Genomic DNA, 17,603 nt, shown 5'->3' with positions numbered 1-17,603 from the left:
ACAATGACTTGGTGTTGCAATTTGCACCAAGGTCTTAGTTTATTCCGAATACTCTATGATTCTAAGATCAATAATCTTCGTATCGAAATATATTTAATAAGTATAAAGAGTAATGATATACACATAACATATTATACAACAATATTATAAAACGAGAGTATTTTTGTAAAATAATGTTATTTTTATAAGATGTTTTATAAAAATATCTTTCATTTAAAACATAAATGTGTAGAGTGTTGTAAAAAATATTGTGTACGTCATTTTTCAAATATAAATACCATACTCCATGACGTTTACCATTCTAGGTTTTATCATTTCTAATCACACTCATTAATGTTGTACATTTTACGTGAATGGTATATCAAATCACTTAAATTATGCTATATTAATGTGATTGCACTATGTGTCTTTTAACACTATCACATGCTTCACACGTTGACTTTGCATGCATGATTAATAGCAAGCTAGCATGTAATATCGTCACCATATTACATGTTCTGTCGACTTGGCACAAATATAATCAAATTTTTATTTATTTATTTTGACAATTCTTTAGCCCACCATTTGACCTTTTAATCCAAAACAATCTTTTATTCTTTCCTTATTTAATTGAATATTGAAGATGTGTTGAAATATGTTGACAATTTATTTCATCGCGTAAAAATTACACAATACAATAATTATTCCTGTTGAAATTTCTCAATTAACTTCAAATAATATCGACGCATATGCAAATTTTGAGAAATTTCACGAGAATATTAGATAGATATGACACATGTGAATGCAATATTAGAGTGCTTTAATATATAAGAGAGCATAGGACCCTTTTTTGCAATTGGAAACTCTTTGGTATCGTTTGGATAGTGAGTTGGGATAAAAATTAAAAGTTAAATAAAATATTGTTAAAATATTATTATTCTTTTAAAATTTGAAAATGTTGAATTGTTTATTATATTTTATATGAAAATTTAAGAAAACTGTAATGATTAAATAAAATGAGATAAGATGAAACATTTTTACTATATAAATATAGCCTGTATCTATCGGAGAAAACAATGAAACAGACATTTTAAAAGGAAGCCAATCATGATTTTTTCTCATCACAAAGAAAAAAAAAAGAAGAGAAAAAACATAAAATTCACATTTTTATATTTTATTATTACTTATTATATTTACCAAAAGAGTTTTGCTATTTATTATTCTTACACACTATACATTACATTTATTTTTTATTTTTTATTTTTTTAAATTTTACTTTTATTCTTTCTAAACTAATTGAATTATTTTGCTTACCATATATACATTACATATCTAATAAGAAAAAAAACTGTAATAAAAAAAAGTAAGAAAAAAAACTAATAAATAAAAAAATTATTTGTGGGTCAAGATGAGCATAATTTTTCTTACCCAAAAACGTAATTTATGACAAATAAAGTGGCAATTTCACGCGAAAGCACCTTGCCATGACGAAATAAAGGCTAAAGAAAGAAAGAAGCACGAGTCAAAATCTTTTGATTAACGGTAAAAAAATCCCCAGAGATAGTCTAACGAATTCGGCAATTGCGAAATTGTGGGGAGGCAAATCCGTCATTTGGCTCTGCCCTATAAGTACCCCCTTCACTTCGCTTTCCAACGTTACAACTTTACTGCAAAGCCCCGTTTCTCGCTCTCACTCGCTCGCCGTTCTTCGACCAAATCATCTACACCGCTTCACCGACGAGTCTCGCCGATGAAAGACGCCGGAGGAACAGTACTTTGTATTTGAGGCGAGCTGTTACGGTTCTCTTAGATACAGAGACCGAACAAAGCGGTCTTTTGGACTGTTTGACGGTTTGGGAAAGACAGGTTTGGTGACTAAAAGGGCGTGCGCTGTGTGTGTGAGCGCTCGCATGTCGAGACGACGTGGTTTTGGGGAGAGTCATACGAGGGAGGCAAAACGGCGCCGTATTTGGATGCTGTGAGTGATCGGAGGCGATAGATGGGTAGGGTAGTGGTGGTGGGGGTGGCGCTGACGGTGGCGGCGGCGGCCTGCGTGTTTGCATCGGTGGTGGTTGGGAGAAGAGTGAGGAGTAGGAGGAAGTGGAGGAGAGTGTTGGGGGTGCTGGCGGACCTGGAGGAAGGGTGCTCTACTCCGGTGGGGAGGCTGAAGCAGGTGGTGGACGCCATGGCCGTGGAGATGCATGCTGGGCTGGCCTCCGAAGGGGGCTCCAAACTCAAAATGTTGCTCACCTTCGTCGATCGTCTCCCCTATGGGTAATCACACATACATATATTGTCTTTTTCCTCGTTTCTCTTGGATGGATTTTTGGTTATCTTTGTTGGTTTTTTGTTCTTTTGGTTAATCGATTATTGCTGTTGTTTGGTTGTGAGTTAGTTTCGTTTTGGATTGGATGGTCTTTTTCTACTCTACACTTGACAATTAAGCTGGTCTTTTTCCCTGGAATTTGATATATTGTGCTTTCATAGTTTCATAGCATTGGTTTAACTATTTTTTTTCATTTGCTGGGCTTTTTCTTCTTTATTCATTGCTTTCTACTTTAAGTGTGTCAAAATTCCATCTCTGTTTGATTCCTGAAACAGTTTTGCCACTTTTTCTTTGTAACAGTACTGTTGTTTCTCGAATGAGTATCTCTACTTTTGTGACATTATGCGTCCTTTTCTTTCCCTCCCAAGTAATTTTCATTGGCGGTCTATTGTCATTTCCTACTGTTCATTGAGCTTTTGTGTTAATTTCGTTGCGAATGTTTAAAATTACTTCTTTTTTCTTAAGTTTATTTTGTTGGCTGCCCGTGCATTCTCGATCTAAGTGTGCCATTTTTTTTTTTTTTGTAAGAAATGTAGTCTTTTCCTGCCCCTTTCCTTATTGAGAATTTTGTTTTGTTTTTATTTTTATTTTTATTTGATAGGTTATTCTTCTAGGAGATACTGATGCATGTCTTTTAAGGATAGGGATGTTTTGAAGTTATTCACTTTTCCATTTTAGATATCTAGTGTGTATAATTTTGTCTGTTGGTTTGACATTCGAAATTGTGATTACTTAATCTACTTTATTTGGGAATATTTTGTTTTGAAAATTTATTAATTTGGTTTACAGAATCTTGGAGGTTCTTCTTGTCTGACTTCCCTGGATAAATGCTCATAATTGTGATAGGATTGTTCCAGAAATACTGTGTTAGATTCCAAAGTTGGAATCCTTTTATTCTCTCTTAATCCATTTTACCCATTTAGATTGGTCATTCCTTTTTGAGTCATGACTAAATGATTCTGCAATAGTCTTTTCATTCGATAAAATTCTGCAAATTGGGGCTTTAACACGCCTTGAGTTCTCAGGTGTTTCTCGGTGTCATTTTGCTTCATTTAAGAGGTAATTTTGCTTCAGTATTTATGCTTCAAGTACTAACACATGCAATTGTTGCTTTCATGTCTGCATTCATTATGTCTGTCATGATGGATGCAATGAACATATGGTTCCCGTCACTGTATGAACGGGCTGTGACTATAAAAATGTTGCATTTATGACCATTGTAAAATTGATCAGTGTATTGGCTTTTTCATCAGGAGTGAGAAAGGAACTTATTATGCACTAGATCTTGGGGGTACTAATTTTAGGGTCTTGCGGGTTCAGCTAGGAGGTCAAAGGTCCTCGATCATGGAACAACATGTGGAAAAGCAACCCATTCCCCAACATCTGATGAGCAGCACAAGCGAGGTTACCGATTTGTTGCTCAAATAGCATATCAATATTAATAATTACTTTGAAATATTATGATGTGCTGATTTTATGGGTATTATGCTTTTATTGCCCACAGATTCTCTTTGATTTTATTGCTTCATCGTTAAAGGAGTTTGTCGAAAGAGAGGGAGATGGCTCCCAAACGCTACTAACCAGAAGACGGGAACTTGGATTTACATTCTCTTTTCCAGTGAAGCAAACTTCTGTTTCATCGGGCATTTTGATTAAATGGACAAAACTGTTTTACATTCCAGACATGGTTAGTTGGATTATATTCGTGAAACTTTTACATTATTGAAAGCTCAACAATCATAGAGCTGATACCATCTAGTCAGTTGCCTTTCACAAAATGTAACAGCTTTTTGGCTGATGCAGAAATTGGGATGGTATCAGCTCTACTAGTTTCAAATCAAGCTAAAATTTGATTGATAATAAGCTAGACTCTGCTTGCCAAATTAAAGCAATGTTCGTAATCGTTCTTTCAATATCAAATCATGACATAATTTAATGTAAGAATTGCACTGGATTCCTCATAATAATTTGTTTCAATGATTTATAAAAAATAATTTGTTTTAATGTCATTTTCTTGATCTTGTTGTCAGGTTGGAAGAGAGGTTACGGAATGCTTAGAACAAGCAATGAGTAGAAAAGGCCTAAACATGCGGGTAGCAGTACTGGTGAGCTCTCCCTGATAATGTTTTTTTTTTCAAGTAATCATGAATTTTATTCAATAGGCATAGCCCAAGTACACATGATGTATCCAAAAGAGACACCTAATTAAGATTTACAGCCGATGCAAGAAACTCATGGACACTAAGTCCTTAAAAACCTATCGCAACTACCCAAAGGAACAAAGTGTTGAAGAAGAAAACTTTAAGCTCATCCATTGCCTTCTCTCGATGTTCAAAACTTGTGTCAGTCCTCTCTGTCCAAATGCACGATAAACATATGAGAGATTTCTCTTATTGCTGCAATTTGTGGATTACCATATAAGCCCCTTCAATCTGCTAGGAGGTCAACCAATCTTTCTAGGCATAATCCATGCTAACCCCACTCTAGTAAAGAAATCATCACATAGGGTCCTGGCTACTTCACAATGAAATAGCAGATGATCCACAGTTTCCCCACTCATTTTTCACCTACAACACCACTCCATCACAATGATCCGACATTTCCTTAAGAGTGTCTATAGTGAGAATCTTCCCTAAATGACACTGTCCTGAAAAAAAAGATGCTTTCAAGGGCACTTTAGACTTCCAAACGTTCCTCCAAGGAAGTGGAGTAGTATCTTGGATGGCGAAAACCTGATAATATGGTCGAACTGTGAACTTCCTTTTTCTGAGGGGTTCCAAAGGATATTGTTTTGCATCTCCCACTGTCATTCTTGAAACTTACAGAATGTTGGAAATCTTTGTGAAGGAACCCACTTCCCAGTCTTTTGCCGCACAAGAAAATTGACATTTCATTGCAAGCTACCACTGGTGACTTCCATAAGGTCAGCTATAGAGGCATCCTTGGCATGCGCAATCGTACACTACTGGAAAAGTTTCTTTAAGTGCCCTCTCTCTGCACCATGGATCGTGCCAAAATTTATGCGGGAGCCATCCCCCACTTTTAGCTGAGAGCGTCTCTAGAAAATGTCCCAATTATATGCTTCCACAGCCCCACTCCATGAGGTCCACGTACTCATTTCATCTCCAACCCCTGCCAAACTTTGAATCTATTACAGCCTTTCATAGAGACTCCCTTTCTTATCTTAATGGTGTTTGACTGTGCTCGAGGATCACATAGTGTTTTCTAATATATGAGATCATTTGGAAAAAATTGAAATTGTTGGATATGACGATGTGTCTTTATGTAATATTTTGCACTGGATAACCTTAATAGAGATCATGGTTATGCTGGTTTTTTTTTTTTTTTTTGTTCTTATTTTTAATATTGTTATTGGATATAAAATATAATTTTTGATTGGCACTGGGTGTCTGGAACCAAGTCCTGACTTATCACAGGGGTGAATCTATAAAAGATACTGTATTAGCTATTGATCATAGTTTTATAAATTTACAGGTAGAATAGAGTAGTTTCTCGCTTAACCTTGTATGAAAATTTGAGTTTTCTTAACAGCTTCTATAGACTTTAATGGGCTAAAATTTCATGATTTTCTTATATCTTTTTCACCTTTGTATATATACTGTGTAATTGGGTTGCGCTTACTTATAAAAAATAAATATTTCCTTATAAAAAAGACATGCTTTTTTAAGTTCTAAAACTGCTTTGTCTATTTAAAAAAAAAAAAAAAAAAAACTGCTTTGTCTATGTACGTTGGCTTAGAGTAGCTCTGGCCTTCTATTTATTGCTTTCCGCTTCCCTTATTGGGTGCTTCTCTATTACACACCCTGTGTACTTGAGTCATGCCCTTTTGTGCTATTAATTAAAGTTGAGTTATAAAAAATAAAAAAGGAAATGAGTTTGAGGTTTCCTTGTGGTTCATGCTGAATGCTTGACCATAGATGTATGAAATTATGTCAGACGGTGGATATTTCATCTTGAACTTATATTTTTCAGCCTCTGACCATGGCATTCTTTGCATGATACGTTGTGACACTGTTCTAGCTATGCCTTAATTACTGTCATTACCATTGTGATTATTATGGTATCAAAGAGCTCTTGTATATGTCCCATGTACTTGGGCTATGCCTACTATCATCAATAAAATTCAAATTTGCTGATTAAAAAAAAAAAATTATGGTGTCAAAGATATGTATATTTATAAGGTGATGAGCATTTGTGCTTTGGCTCATTTAAGGTGTTTTGGAAGGTAGTTGAAAAATACTGTATTTTGTTTTTACTCTTTGAATTTATATGTTTTAAGAAACTCTTCCTTTCAGTTTTTCTTGTATACTTCTTGTTTACTTGGGCTATGCCTTTTGCATTTCTTAACAAATCTGTTGATTACTTGTAAAAAGAAGAAATCTCTCTTTTCAACACATGCTCAAACTAGGTGGGCTTGAGCCCATCTTAGTAGTTGTATATGTATATAATCTATTAGACATTTTTAAACGTTATTTATATGGTAGATTGATAATTTCATCTAAACTTCTTGAGTATCTGATTTCAAAGTTTGCAACTGATCCTCAAATGGATATAGAAAATTCTAGTTTAAGCATTTTAAAATCTTAACCATTAATTCCAACATAAATAGTTCAATTTTTTTATTGTCGCATCATTAATTATGTGTAATCTTTTGTTTTAAAAATATTGTAAGACCTCAACTGTATACATGTAATATGATGAAGACATATAATTGCTTGAAACCCACCTTACTAGTGAGTATACTATCTGTTTAGGCATTTCTAAAGCATGAAATTGACATGCATGCATAATTAGCTTGTTTTTATTTACAGCCACAATTGCTTTCGCTTCGTAAGTAACTATGTTACTTTTGTGACTATATTATTTTGGCTTTGTAAACTCTAATTTATTAATGCTTTTAAGCAGGTTAATGACACTGTGGGAACATTAGCACTTGGACATTATCATGATGCAGACACTGTTGCTGCAGTGATAATTGGTACAGGTACAAATGCCTGTTACTGGGAGCGGACAGATGCCATCATCAAGTGTCAAGGGCTTCTTACAACTACTGGAGGCATGGTATCCTTTCTTTTGTTTCTATGGCGACATCATCAGATTCTTTATCTGATGATACTTTTAATATTCTTGTTTATGTTGAGGCATCGTTCTTTTGATCAGGTCATCAACATGGAATGGGGAAATTTCTGGTCATCGCATTTACCAAGAACTTCTTATGACATGGACTTAGATGCTGATAGCCCTAATCAAAATGATCAGGTAAGGTTCAGTTGCTCACCCTTTCTTCTGTTACTTTCCTGTTTGGGGATGAACTTAATTTAAGATATTTTGATGCAGGGTTTCGAAAAAATGATATCAGGAATGTATCTAGGTGAAATTGTGAGGAGAGTACTTTTAAGGATGTCTCAAGAATCAGATATATTTGGAGCTCTTCCCTCCAAGTTATCAATGCCCTTTATTTTGAGGTTCTCTCTCTCTCTCTCTCTCTCTCTCTCTCACACAGACGCACGCATGCACGCACACACATGCAGACACTAAGGTATGCCCTCAATTTTGAAGATCACGAGAATCCAGTAATTACCATAGCTAATCCACATTTATGCTCAACTAGTTGTATGAGTGGTCATTGGTCCACACCAATTCCAGCTTTTCTTCTCTTTGGATTTTCTGAATTCCTGTTCTAATTCCCCGTATTTTGGGCCTTTTCTGATGTATACTCCCAGAGTTTTTGGTTATTTTTCCCCTTACATATTTAATACAATTTACCAATGTTTCATATCGAAAACCGTGATCCTTGCTATGTTTTGCTTTGTTTTAGTCCTGTTGACTATCGATTTCTAATGCTATATAAACATCTAAGTTTGGCTTCCTCAAAGATAAGATAGATCTCTCTCGGCTTTGACACATGACATTACGTTAACACCCTGAAGACCGATCAATTATTCAACAAATTTCCATTCCCTTATGACGGACTAATTGTTTTTCATGTTACCATTCCAAAATATTAGTCATCCTTATGTCACTTGCATTATATATGTGTACACACACACACACACACACACACACACACACACACATATATATTCGCCATTTTCTCTGATTTTAAGCTAGTTGTTCTTAGGATGTGAGATATTTGAAGTCCCAAGGGGTGCATGAGCAGGCAGGCAGGAGCAGCAATCATTTTATTTGGTTTTTGTTTTTTTGTTTTTTTCCCTCTCTATATATCTCATTATATTCTTTCAAGTTAGTTCAGATAAAAAATACACTTGATGTTGGAAGAAAACAGAATGCCTGTAACTTACTGATCAAAATCAATGCTGCTTGTGTTTAGTCTGTTATCTTTCTGAGAGTAGTTTTTTGTTACCATGTTTTAGCCATTTAAGATTGTGAGGATTATTTCCTCTGTTAGAACTTGTAAAAAGAAAAGGTACCATTTTTTAGCTGAAAAAAGGGACCTTTTTTTTTTACCTTTCTCATCGTAAATGCTTGAATGCTATAATGCTGTAATAATTTTAATGCCTTCTGAATGCTACTGATTTTCAAGGTATCTCTCTAATTTCAGTACACCTATGATTGCTGCCATGCATGAAGATGACTCCCCTGAGTTGACAGAAGTAGCAAGAATCTTGAAAGATGCTCTGGAGGTAGATGCGAGTATTCCATTCAGGGTTCCTTTTTCCTTTCAAGAATGCTTTACCCAAATGGATCACATTGTCCTTCGATGATTTTCTTACACAGTTGGCTCTGTCATTTCAGATTCCTGATGTTCCTTTAAAGGTGAGAAAGCTCGTCGTAAAGGTATGCGATGTGGTCACCCGCAGAGCCGCTAGATTGGCAGCTGCTGGTATTGTGGGTATCTTGAAAAAGATTGGCCGGGATGGAAGTGGCGGGATCACGGGTGGAAGGACTAGAAGTGATGTTAAAATAAGAAGATCGGTGGTTGCTATTGAAGGGGGTTTGTATACAAGCTACACAATATTTAGAGAATACCTGCATGAAGCCTTGTCAGAAATATTGGGGGAAGACATTGCTCGACATGTCATTCTTAAGGTCACCGAAGATGGATCAGGCATCGGAGCAGCGCTCCTGGCTGCCTCATAGTAATCCAACCGTGTGGATAGCGTACAGTTGCTATAAATATATATTCATATATATACATATAGCCCCTGTAAATGTAGATCATTTTCCATATCATTTTGTATAAAAGGAAGGATGTCCATATTTTTTCCCCCGAAAATTTCCATCAATTTTATAGTTTGATGTCCGCAATGTGAAAATGTTGTTCTTTATTAAAGTTTCCCTCAAGTCTTGATTTTCAGTAATAACGTCTTTTTTGCCACTTGGATTTGGAAGGATTTTTGGAAGTAACTCCTAGGCTAATTCCTAACAGTATTGGGCTTTTTACCTGCTAACAGACTTTTAAATCAATATTTTTTTTGAACAATATTATACATTACACTCATTTTATTTTGATCATACTAAGTAGTATGTAGCACATTCATCACTATTAGATGATAAAAAAGTATGTAATAAATGATCATTTAATGATGATAAATGTGTTACATTATACTTAGTAGGATGAAAATTAGATGGTAATATGGTATATAAAATTTTCTTATTTTTTTTAGTAAAATTCTATGCACCATACCACTATCTAACTTTCATCCCGTTATGTAAGATGTGACATATTTATCACCATTAGATTTTTATTAGGTGATTTTTTTATCATGTAATGTGATAAATGTGCCATATTTTATATAATGGGATGAAAGTGAGATAGTAGTGTGGTGTTAATGTTAGGGATCCCAGACTTGTCTCTAACACAAAAGACCACGAGTTCGCCTTGGTATGAATGGTGACTAAGGGTAGGTTTGGGGGGTGAGATGAGAATTTTGTGTTTTGTTTTGAAGTTTAAAATATTAAATTTTGATATTATTATTGTTTTGGGATTTGAAAAATGTGTATTGGGATTTTAAAAAGTTGAATTGTTTATTATATTTTGTATGAAGATTTGAAAAATGCATAATGATGAGATGAGATGAGATAAAAATTTTGTGTTTTGTTTGATGTCCCAAACCTGCCCTAAGTGACTTTGCCAACTTGCTTGATCTTTGGACAATAATGGCCGTGTATGGTGGTAATAATGGGTTCTTAGGTTGATGAATGTTTATTGTTTAAGTGATGAAATGATAATAATGATGAGTTCGGATGATCTAATGAATGAATATGAATGTTTGATGCAATGTGGAACGGATGAAAGGTTGCCTTTGATGTTGGGGCTAATTGGATGATGATTAGGGTTGGTTTGATGAAGTGTAGTTAGGGTTTTGTGTGGTGGCTAAGGAGGATTTCGAGATTGGAAGAGTTAGACTAGGGTTGGAGTCTAAGGGTACGTTTGGGTGTTGAAAAGTGTTAAGAAGTGTTGAGAATGTTTGTGAATAGTTATGAGTAGAGATTGGAGTAAGTTTGTGGGTCCCATTGAGAATATTTTAAGTTGTTTGGATGTGTGAAGTATGTTTAGTTGTTGACTTTTGAGTAGGTAGTTGAAAAATGTGTGGGTCCCATAAATATTATAGTGATTTGATTTTTAATAATAAATATTATAATAATTTTATTATAGTGATTTTTTAATATTAATAAATATTGTAGTGATTTTATTTTACTTTTATATATAATAATGATAAATATTATAATGATTTTATTTTTAATTTATATATAATAATGATAAATATTATAATGATTTTATTTTTAATTTATATATAATAGTGATAAATATTATAATGATTTTATTTTTATATATATAATAGTGATAAATATTATAGTAATGTTATTTTTTATTTATATATTATAGTGATTTTATTTTTAATTTATATATAATAGTGATAAATATTATAGTATTTTATTTTTTATTTATATATAATAGTGATTTTATTTTTATTTATATATTGTAGTGATTTTATTTTACTTTTATATATAATAATGATAAATATTATAATAATTTTATTTTTAATTTATATATAATAATGATAAATATTATAATGATTATATTTTTAATTTATATATAATAGTGATAAATATTATAATGATTTTATTTATATATATATAATAGTGATAAATATTATAGTAATGTTATTTTTTATTTATATATTATAGTGATTTTATTTTTAATTTATATATAATAGTGATAAATATTATAGTATTTTATTTTTTATTTATATATAATAGTGATTTTATTTTTATTTATATATTTTAGTGTTTTTATTTTTTATTTATATATAATAGAGATAAATATTATAATGATTTTATTTTTTATTTATATATTATAGTGATTTTATTTTTTATTTATATATTATAATGATTTTATTTTTTATTTATATTTAATAGTGATAAATATTATAGTAATTTTATTTTTTATTTATTATATATTATAGTGATTTTATTTTTTATTTATATATTATAGCGATTTTATTTTTTATTTATATATAATAGTGATAAATATTTTTTATTTATATATTATAGTGATTTTATTTTTTATTTGTATATTATAGTGATTTTATTTTATTTATATTTAATAGTGATAAATATTATAGTGATTTTATTTTTTATTTATATGTAATAGTGATAAGTATTATAGAATGTTTGTGAATAGTTATGAGTAGAGATTGAAGTGAGTTTGTGGGTTCCAATGATAGTATTTTAAGTTGTTTGGTATGTGAAGTATTTTTAAAAGTACGAGAATACTTAAAAAGTGTTGAAGAATGTTTGGTACCCAAACATAGCCTAAGATACTAGGGTTTAGGAATGATCTGGAAGAATGAGGCTAAGGTTTGGTGGTTGAATGAGTCTAGGGTTGCTCATTGACTTTAGCGATTGATTAAATATAAGAAGAAGAAGATAGAATTTGAATAAGGTAAGTGGATAAAGATGGATGATATTTAAATGAGTCTAGGGTTGTTCTTAGAGTTTAGGGATTAGGAGATGGAAGATAGTGTTTGAATATGGCAAGAAGATTTGGATATGGTAAGTTGTTAGGAGTCTTGGGTTGACTTGAGAGATTCTAGGAATTGAGTGATTCTAGGAAAGTTCTTAGAATTAAGGGATTGGAGATGGACGATGGGATTTGAACGATGGATAAGGTGGCTAGAGTTGAATACGATGCATGAGAGTTGTTAGGAATTAGAAGTTTGGCTAAGGCAATGCAAGTATTTCGAATTTGGAGGACTTGGAAGATGAGCTCCTAACTTGTAGGAGATGATTTAGGGATTGGTAGTAGGGGTGTAAATTCAAACCGGAAAACTGGAAAACCGGACTGGACCGGACCGGTTTTACCGGTTTTGAATCGGTCTGGTCCGGAACTGGTTTTTAAAACGTAAAAACCGGCCGGTTCCGGGATTTTTTGGACCGGACCGAACCGGATTGGACCGGTTGATTAAAAAAAATAAAAAATAATATTTTTATATATAAGTTTTATACAAAATATTTTATATATATATTAAATATTAATATATATAAGTTTTATATATAATGTATAATTATAAATTTTTATGTGAAATTTTATATATAACATATATATTCATATATGAAATAATTTCTTATTATAATTTATAAATTATTACATAAAATGTTAATACTAAATCACTAAAAGTTTATAACTAATACTAATATATAACTTATAACTATACCAATAGTCTAACATTAATACTATTATATAGTCTAATATATTAATAAAAGTATAAAACAGTTTTTTTTAAATTAATTTTTTTTTTTTTTTATAAACAAATTTTTAATGACAAATTGTGAAATTTACATTTTAAAAAAATCGAAAAACCGGACCGGACCGGAAACCGGTAAAACCGGAAGTACCGGTTTAGGAGAGTAACCGGTGCGTAATCGGTTTTGAAAAATACAAAACTGGTACATACCGGTTCGGTCCTAGATTTTATCCAAAACTGGACCGGACCGGACCGGTTACACCCCTAATTGGTAGTATTTTGAAAAGATAGAGATGGTTGAGAGAAGATTCCTAAGTGGTAGGAATCTATCAATGAAAGATAGGGTTTCGGTTTTGGTAAGTGAAGAAAGTCTTAATTAACTGGAGTAATTCTAGGGGATGAGTGATTTGTGGGATTGATTGAGTGGTTAGATGGATGGAGAGATTTTAGGGATGTGATTGGAATGAGTCAAGTTTCCTAAAATTAAGGAAGTTGCCAAGTGAGACTCTTGAGGGATGGCTAGGGTTTATGGAAGACAAATGTTTTGGCTAGGGTTTATGGAGATGATGGATGAAGGGCAAATATGAGATATGGACAACTAAGACAAACACTATAGTGGTCGAATTATAGTGTATGGATGGATTGAATGGGGCAATGGAAATATATGGTTGAACAAAATGGATGACGATCTCGAACTTCTCTCGTCTCTCTCGTCTCTCCCGAACCTGCCCGCCTCCCTCAGCGCCTCGAACCCGTCTCTCTCGAGGGGGTGGGAGCTTCAGCTCCTTCCCCCTCTCCCCACCTCTCCCTCCTCCGTCCGCTCTGTGCACACAGCCGCTCTGTTTTTGTGTTTTTTTGTTTTGTAGGCTAAATAAGGGGGAACACCGGATCTGGTCTTTCCGGCGACAATAAATCAGCACGCGCCTCCCCATGGTGTTGCCCAGCCGCCGATCTTCAAGTCTACCGAAGGCGATGCCGTCCGGAGTGGCGAGTTGCTCGCACGCGCGGCCAAAAAACTCGTAGGCGTTCGGCGAGTGGCCTTCTCGCGACGCCGAGAGGCCCTCTATCGTCGCGACGAGCGGCGCCGCTGGGGTCTGTGAGCCCGGAACTTCCAAGATCGGTCGACGGTTTTCTCCCAGGGTGGTGCGTGTTCTGCACGCGCCTCCGCAGCCGTTCGGAGCTTTTTTTCTGCTGTTGGTTTTAGTTGTGTTCCAATGTATTTTCTTGTGTTCTGTTTTATAAAAAAAAAATCAAAAATCAAAAATTTAGTCCCCGCGGACCATGGTCCGAACTGGTGGTATGTCCCCATCTCCGTTTTGGCGGTGTATGGGATTGGTGTACCCTACCTCGCGTAGTCGGGGTATGGGGTTTGTTTACTCTGTCGGGGACAGAGATGTGTACGACGAATCTCTTAGGCTTCGTTTGGATCTCAAAATAATCTCAACTCATCTCAACTCATCATTACAACTTTTTCAAATCCCAATACAAAATATAATAAACAATTCAACTTTTTCAAATTCTAAAATAATAATAATATTAAAAAATAATATTCTAACAATATTTTATCATCTCAACTCAACTCAACTCAACTCACTTCAACATCCAAACAGACTTCGGTCTTTAGAGTTCTGTCGTCTGGGCTAGACCATGTCAGCCACGAAAGTGTGCTGAGGTGCTATTAACGTTTGTAACTAACTTTTTAAGTCAAAGTTGTATGTCCTTTTTTATAAATGGAATGTGATCCTTTATTATAAAAAAAAAAAAAACAAAATGGATGACAATATGGAAGAACAATATGGATGAACAAAATGAAAGAGTATGATCAAATGATGAATAGACTCAACAAAGGAATATGAATACTCTTTTTGGTTTATATAGACTTTTTGATATGCAAGACAATATATGAATATCAAGGAAAATGGATGAACATGTGTGAACATTTAAGAACACAATGATGAACAACTTCAACACCAATTCAATAATGCATAATGATGAATGGACTCAACAAAGGAATATGAAGACTCTTTTTGGTTTATATGGAGATTTTGATATGCAAGAAAGTATAGATGAACAAGTTAGGAAAATTATGAACAATAAAAGAACACAAAGATAACAAAAGATAAACCAATCAACTTTGATTCACGAATTGCACAAAGATGAAAGGAAATCACATATATTGATAGATAAGCGATTCAACACCTATTTGCGAATTGCAAGGTGATGAATCAATGATAGATAAGTGGACAACACCTATTCACGAATTGCAAGGTGATGATCCTCTCTCAAGGGATTCACGAATTGCACCCTAAAGAGCCTAAGTGCCAAGCACTGAAAAGATGATCTCAAGAATAATAATCTACCCACTTAGGGAATTTGCCAAAAGTTCAAAAGATGTAAACTAAATGCCTCAGGGTCCTATTTATAGAGAATACAAAGTGGAAACCCTAATAGGTCCATTGATAAATAAAAATAAATAAATAAATCAATAAACAAATGATAGTGGTGTGAAAATCATGGAGGCCCACGACATTGGCCCTTGGTGGCCTTGGCTAGCCCATGCATGCCTAGGACCATGTCCTAGGGCGGTTTTTTATGGAGTCTTGACAGTATAGCATTACTCGTCATCAGTGGATTGGTTTTCAGCCCCATCGAGCTCTCACCCTATGTGCGGGTGGACAGGGACTGGGTTTGCCTGAAGTATCTCTGACGCCATACAAATTGGAGCATAATCAACCCATCCACCAAAGTCCAAGCCGAAAAGATCAAAGAACAAAACCCCAATATTGCAATACAATAAAGGATAACCTAAACTGAAGCAATCAATAAGCAACTACAAATCAAATCATTACCTATCCCGTCTTGAAACATTTCGACATTGGGAATTTATTGTTAAATTCCTTGAAATCAAGAGGCCTAAGAAGAAGAAGAATAAATGAATGAGAGCTAAAATGAAGAAGAAAATATAAAGTGGTGAAGAAGTAAATGAATAATTAAGGTTCCAACCTGCTCTCAACCTCTCCCTTATCCTTGACCACATGCCATCACTGAATAGGAGAGCGGAATCCATAGATTAAACAAATACACACAAATCCGTTATGAACTATCTCTCTAATTAATAAATTTAAACTCTAAAACTACAAATCTAAAGACGAATCTATATATTAAAAAAATACACACAAATCCAACCAAAAATGCAAAATAAAAGAAAAATGCATAGTTTTGATCCATAGATTGGCCATTTGCGTGACATAATGAAGATGAGGAGAAAAGAGGAAGAAATGAGGAAGAAGAAGAGAAGAGAAGCAAGGGAAGAAGAAAATGATGTGGGCGGTTTTGAAAAACGTACAAAAATGAAGGAAAATTATAATATAGAGCTTTTAAGTATATGTAGTAAGTATCGAAGTGGGCAAGTGGGTACCTTTCAAAAGAAGAGTGCTATAGCCACAAAGGGATTACACAAAAGTAATCTCACAAACTGACGTGGTTTCATGTAATCTATCAAATTTACTTTATAATAAAAGAAACTTTACGATCTGACGAATCACATGGAGTCACATTAGTTTGTAAGATTACTTTTGTGTAATCATTTTGTGGTTAGAGTATTTATCTTTTCAAAACACTAAGGGTACATTAGTTAAAAAAATAGTTTTCATTGTGTACTTGAACATAAAATATGGGTATTATTTATAGATATAATAATTACTCGACTTTGTAATATAAAGGGATGCACCTTTGGATAATATAGATGACAATTTCGAGATCATTGGTAATAAATAAGAGACTGTAAATTTGTAGAATGGGAGATTAGAAATCAATTGTTGCTTTGAAATATAATTAATAAAATTTATGAGATAGAGCTTTTTAGTATATGTAGTAAGTATCGAAGTGGGTGAGTGGGTACCCCGCTCACTACTTGCTTGCTTAGGTTAAAAAAGGAAGCTGCTACAGTGTTGCTTTGTCTTGATTGGTCAAATTACCGCTTGACGTGGCACGCCACGTCACACATAGTTATTTAAAAAAAGAAAAAGAAAGAGGAAACAAAACATGAAACCGAGTGGGAGGGAGGATTCTTTTGAAACCCTACCCTCCGTCCGCTCGCCTCCCTCCCTTCCTCATGCCACCGGCCACCATGTCTGGTGCCATCTTTAATGGTAATCTGGTTCCCGCCCAACCCTAAGTAAGAGAATAGATATTACTTATGATTTCATTTTAAACCCTAGCATCTATCTGCTAGCCTACCTCCCTTCCTCCCTCATGTCGCCGACCACCATTTTCAGTGCAATCTTTGATGGAAATTTGGTTCCTGCCTGGCTCCCCACTCTAAGTAAGGGAATAGATATCTAATTAACCATAATTTTTGTGATTTCCATTTATCTCTGTCTATATCAAGTAAGAAAAAAATTTCTTCTCTCTACTAGCTAGTTATTACTAAGTTCACGTCTATTCACTTACTCAGAGTTTCTATGTTTTTTCAGAAAATATCTTTCTTCATATGGTTTAAAAAACTCATTGTCTATGAAACTATTTTGGAGTTGCAATATAAATGTTAACAGCCCATTATCTCA

The 17,603-nt window shown here is 33.9% G+C and overlaps 1 protein-coding gene across 1 annotated transcript; it reads left to right on the top strand.

Annotated features, from left to right (window-relative positions):
* The first annotated feature begins 1,637 nt into the window (after positions 1-1,637).
* Positions 1,638-9,620, top strand: LOC108994655 (hexokinase-3-like). Its single transcript, XM_018969953.2, has 9 exons — positions 1,638-2,253; positions 3,559-3,709; positions 3,810-3,992; positions 4,336-4,410; positions 7,232-7,387; positions 7,487-7,585; positions 7,664-7,791; positions 8,889-8,970; positions 9,083-9,620. Exons 1-9 carry the CDS (start codon positions 1,979-1,981, stop codon positions 9,425-9,427), a joined length of 1,494 nt encoding a protein of 497 aa, XP_018825498.1. The 5' UTR covers positions 1,638-1,978; the 3' UTR covers positions 9,428-9,620.
* Positions 9,621-17,603: the final 7,983 nt, after the last annotated feature.

Source organism: Juglans regia, chromosome 14, assembly GCF_001411555.2.
Source record: "Juglans regia cultivar Chandler chromosome 14, Walnut 2.0, whole genome shotgun sequence".
Taxonomy (NCBI): Eukaryota; Viridiplantae; Streptophyta; class Magnoliopsida; order Fagales; family Juglandaceae; genus Juglans; species Juglans regia.
This window is presented reverse-complemented; position numbering and strand designations above follow the sequence as displayed.

Bases quoted from the DNA above. Each gene is read 5' to 3' on its own strand.
- LOC108994655 (XM_018969953.2), top strand. From the start codon at position 1,979: ATGGGTAGGGTAGTGGTGGTGGGGGTGGCGCTGACGGTGGCGGCGGCG. The intron at 3,710-3,809 runs GTTACCGATTTG...TATTGCCCACAG, and splicing joins TGATGAGCAGCACAAGCGAG to ATTCTCTTTGATTTTATTGC. The intron at 7,388-7,486 runs GTATCCTTTCTT...TCTTTTGATCAG, and splicing joins TTACAACTACTGGAGGCATG to GTCATCAACATGGAATGGGG.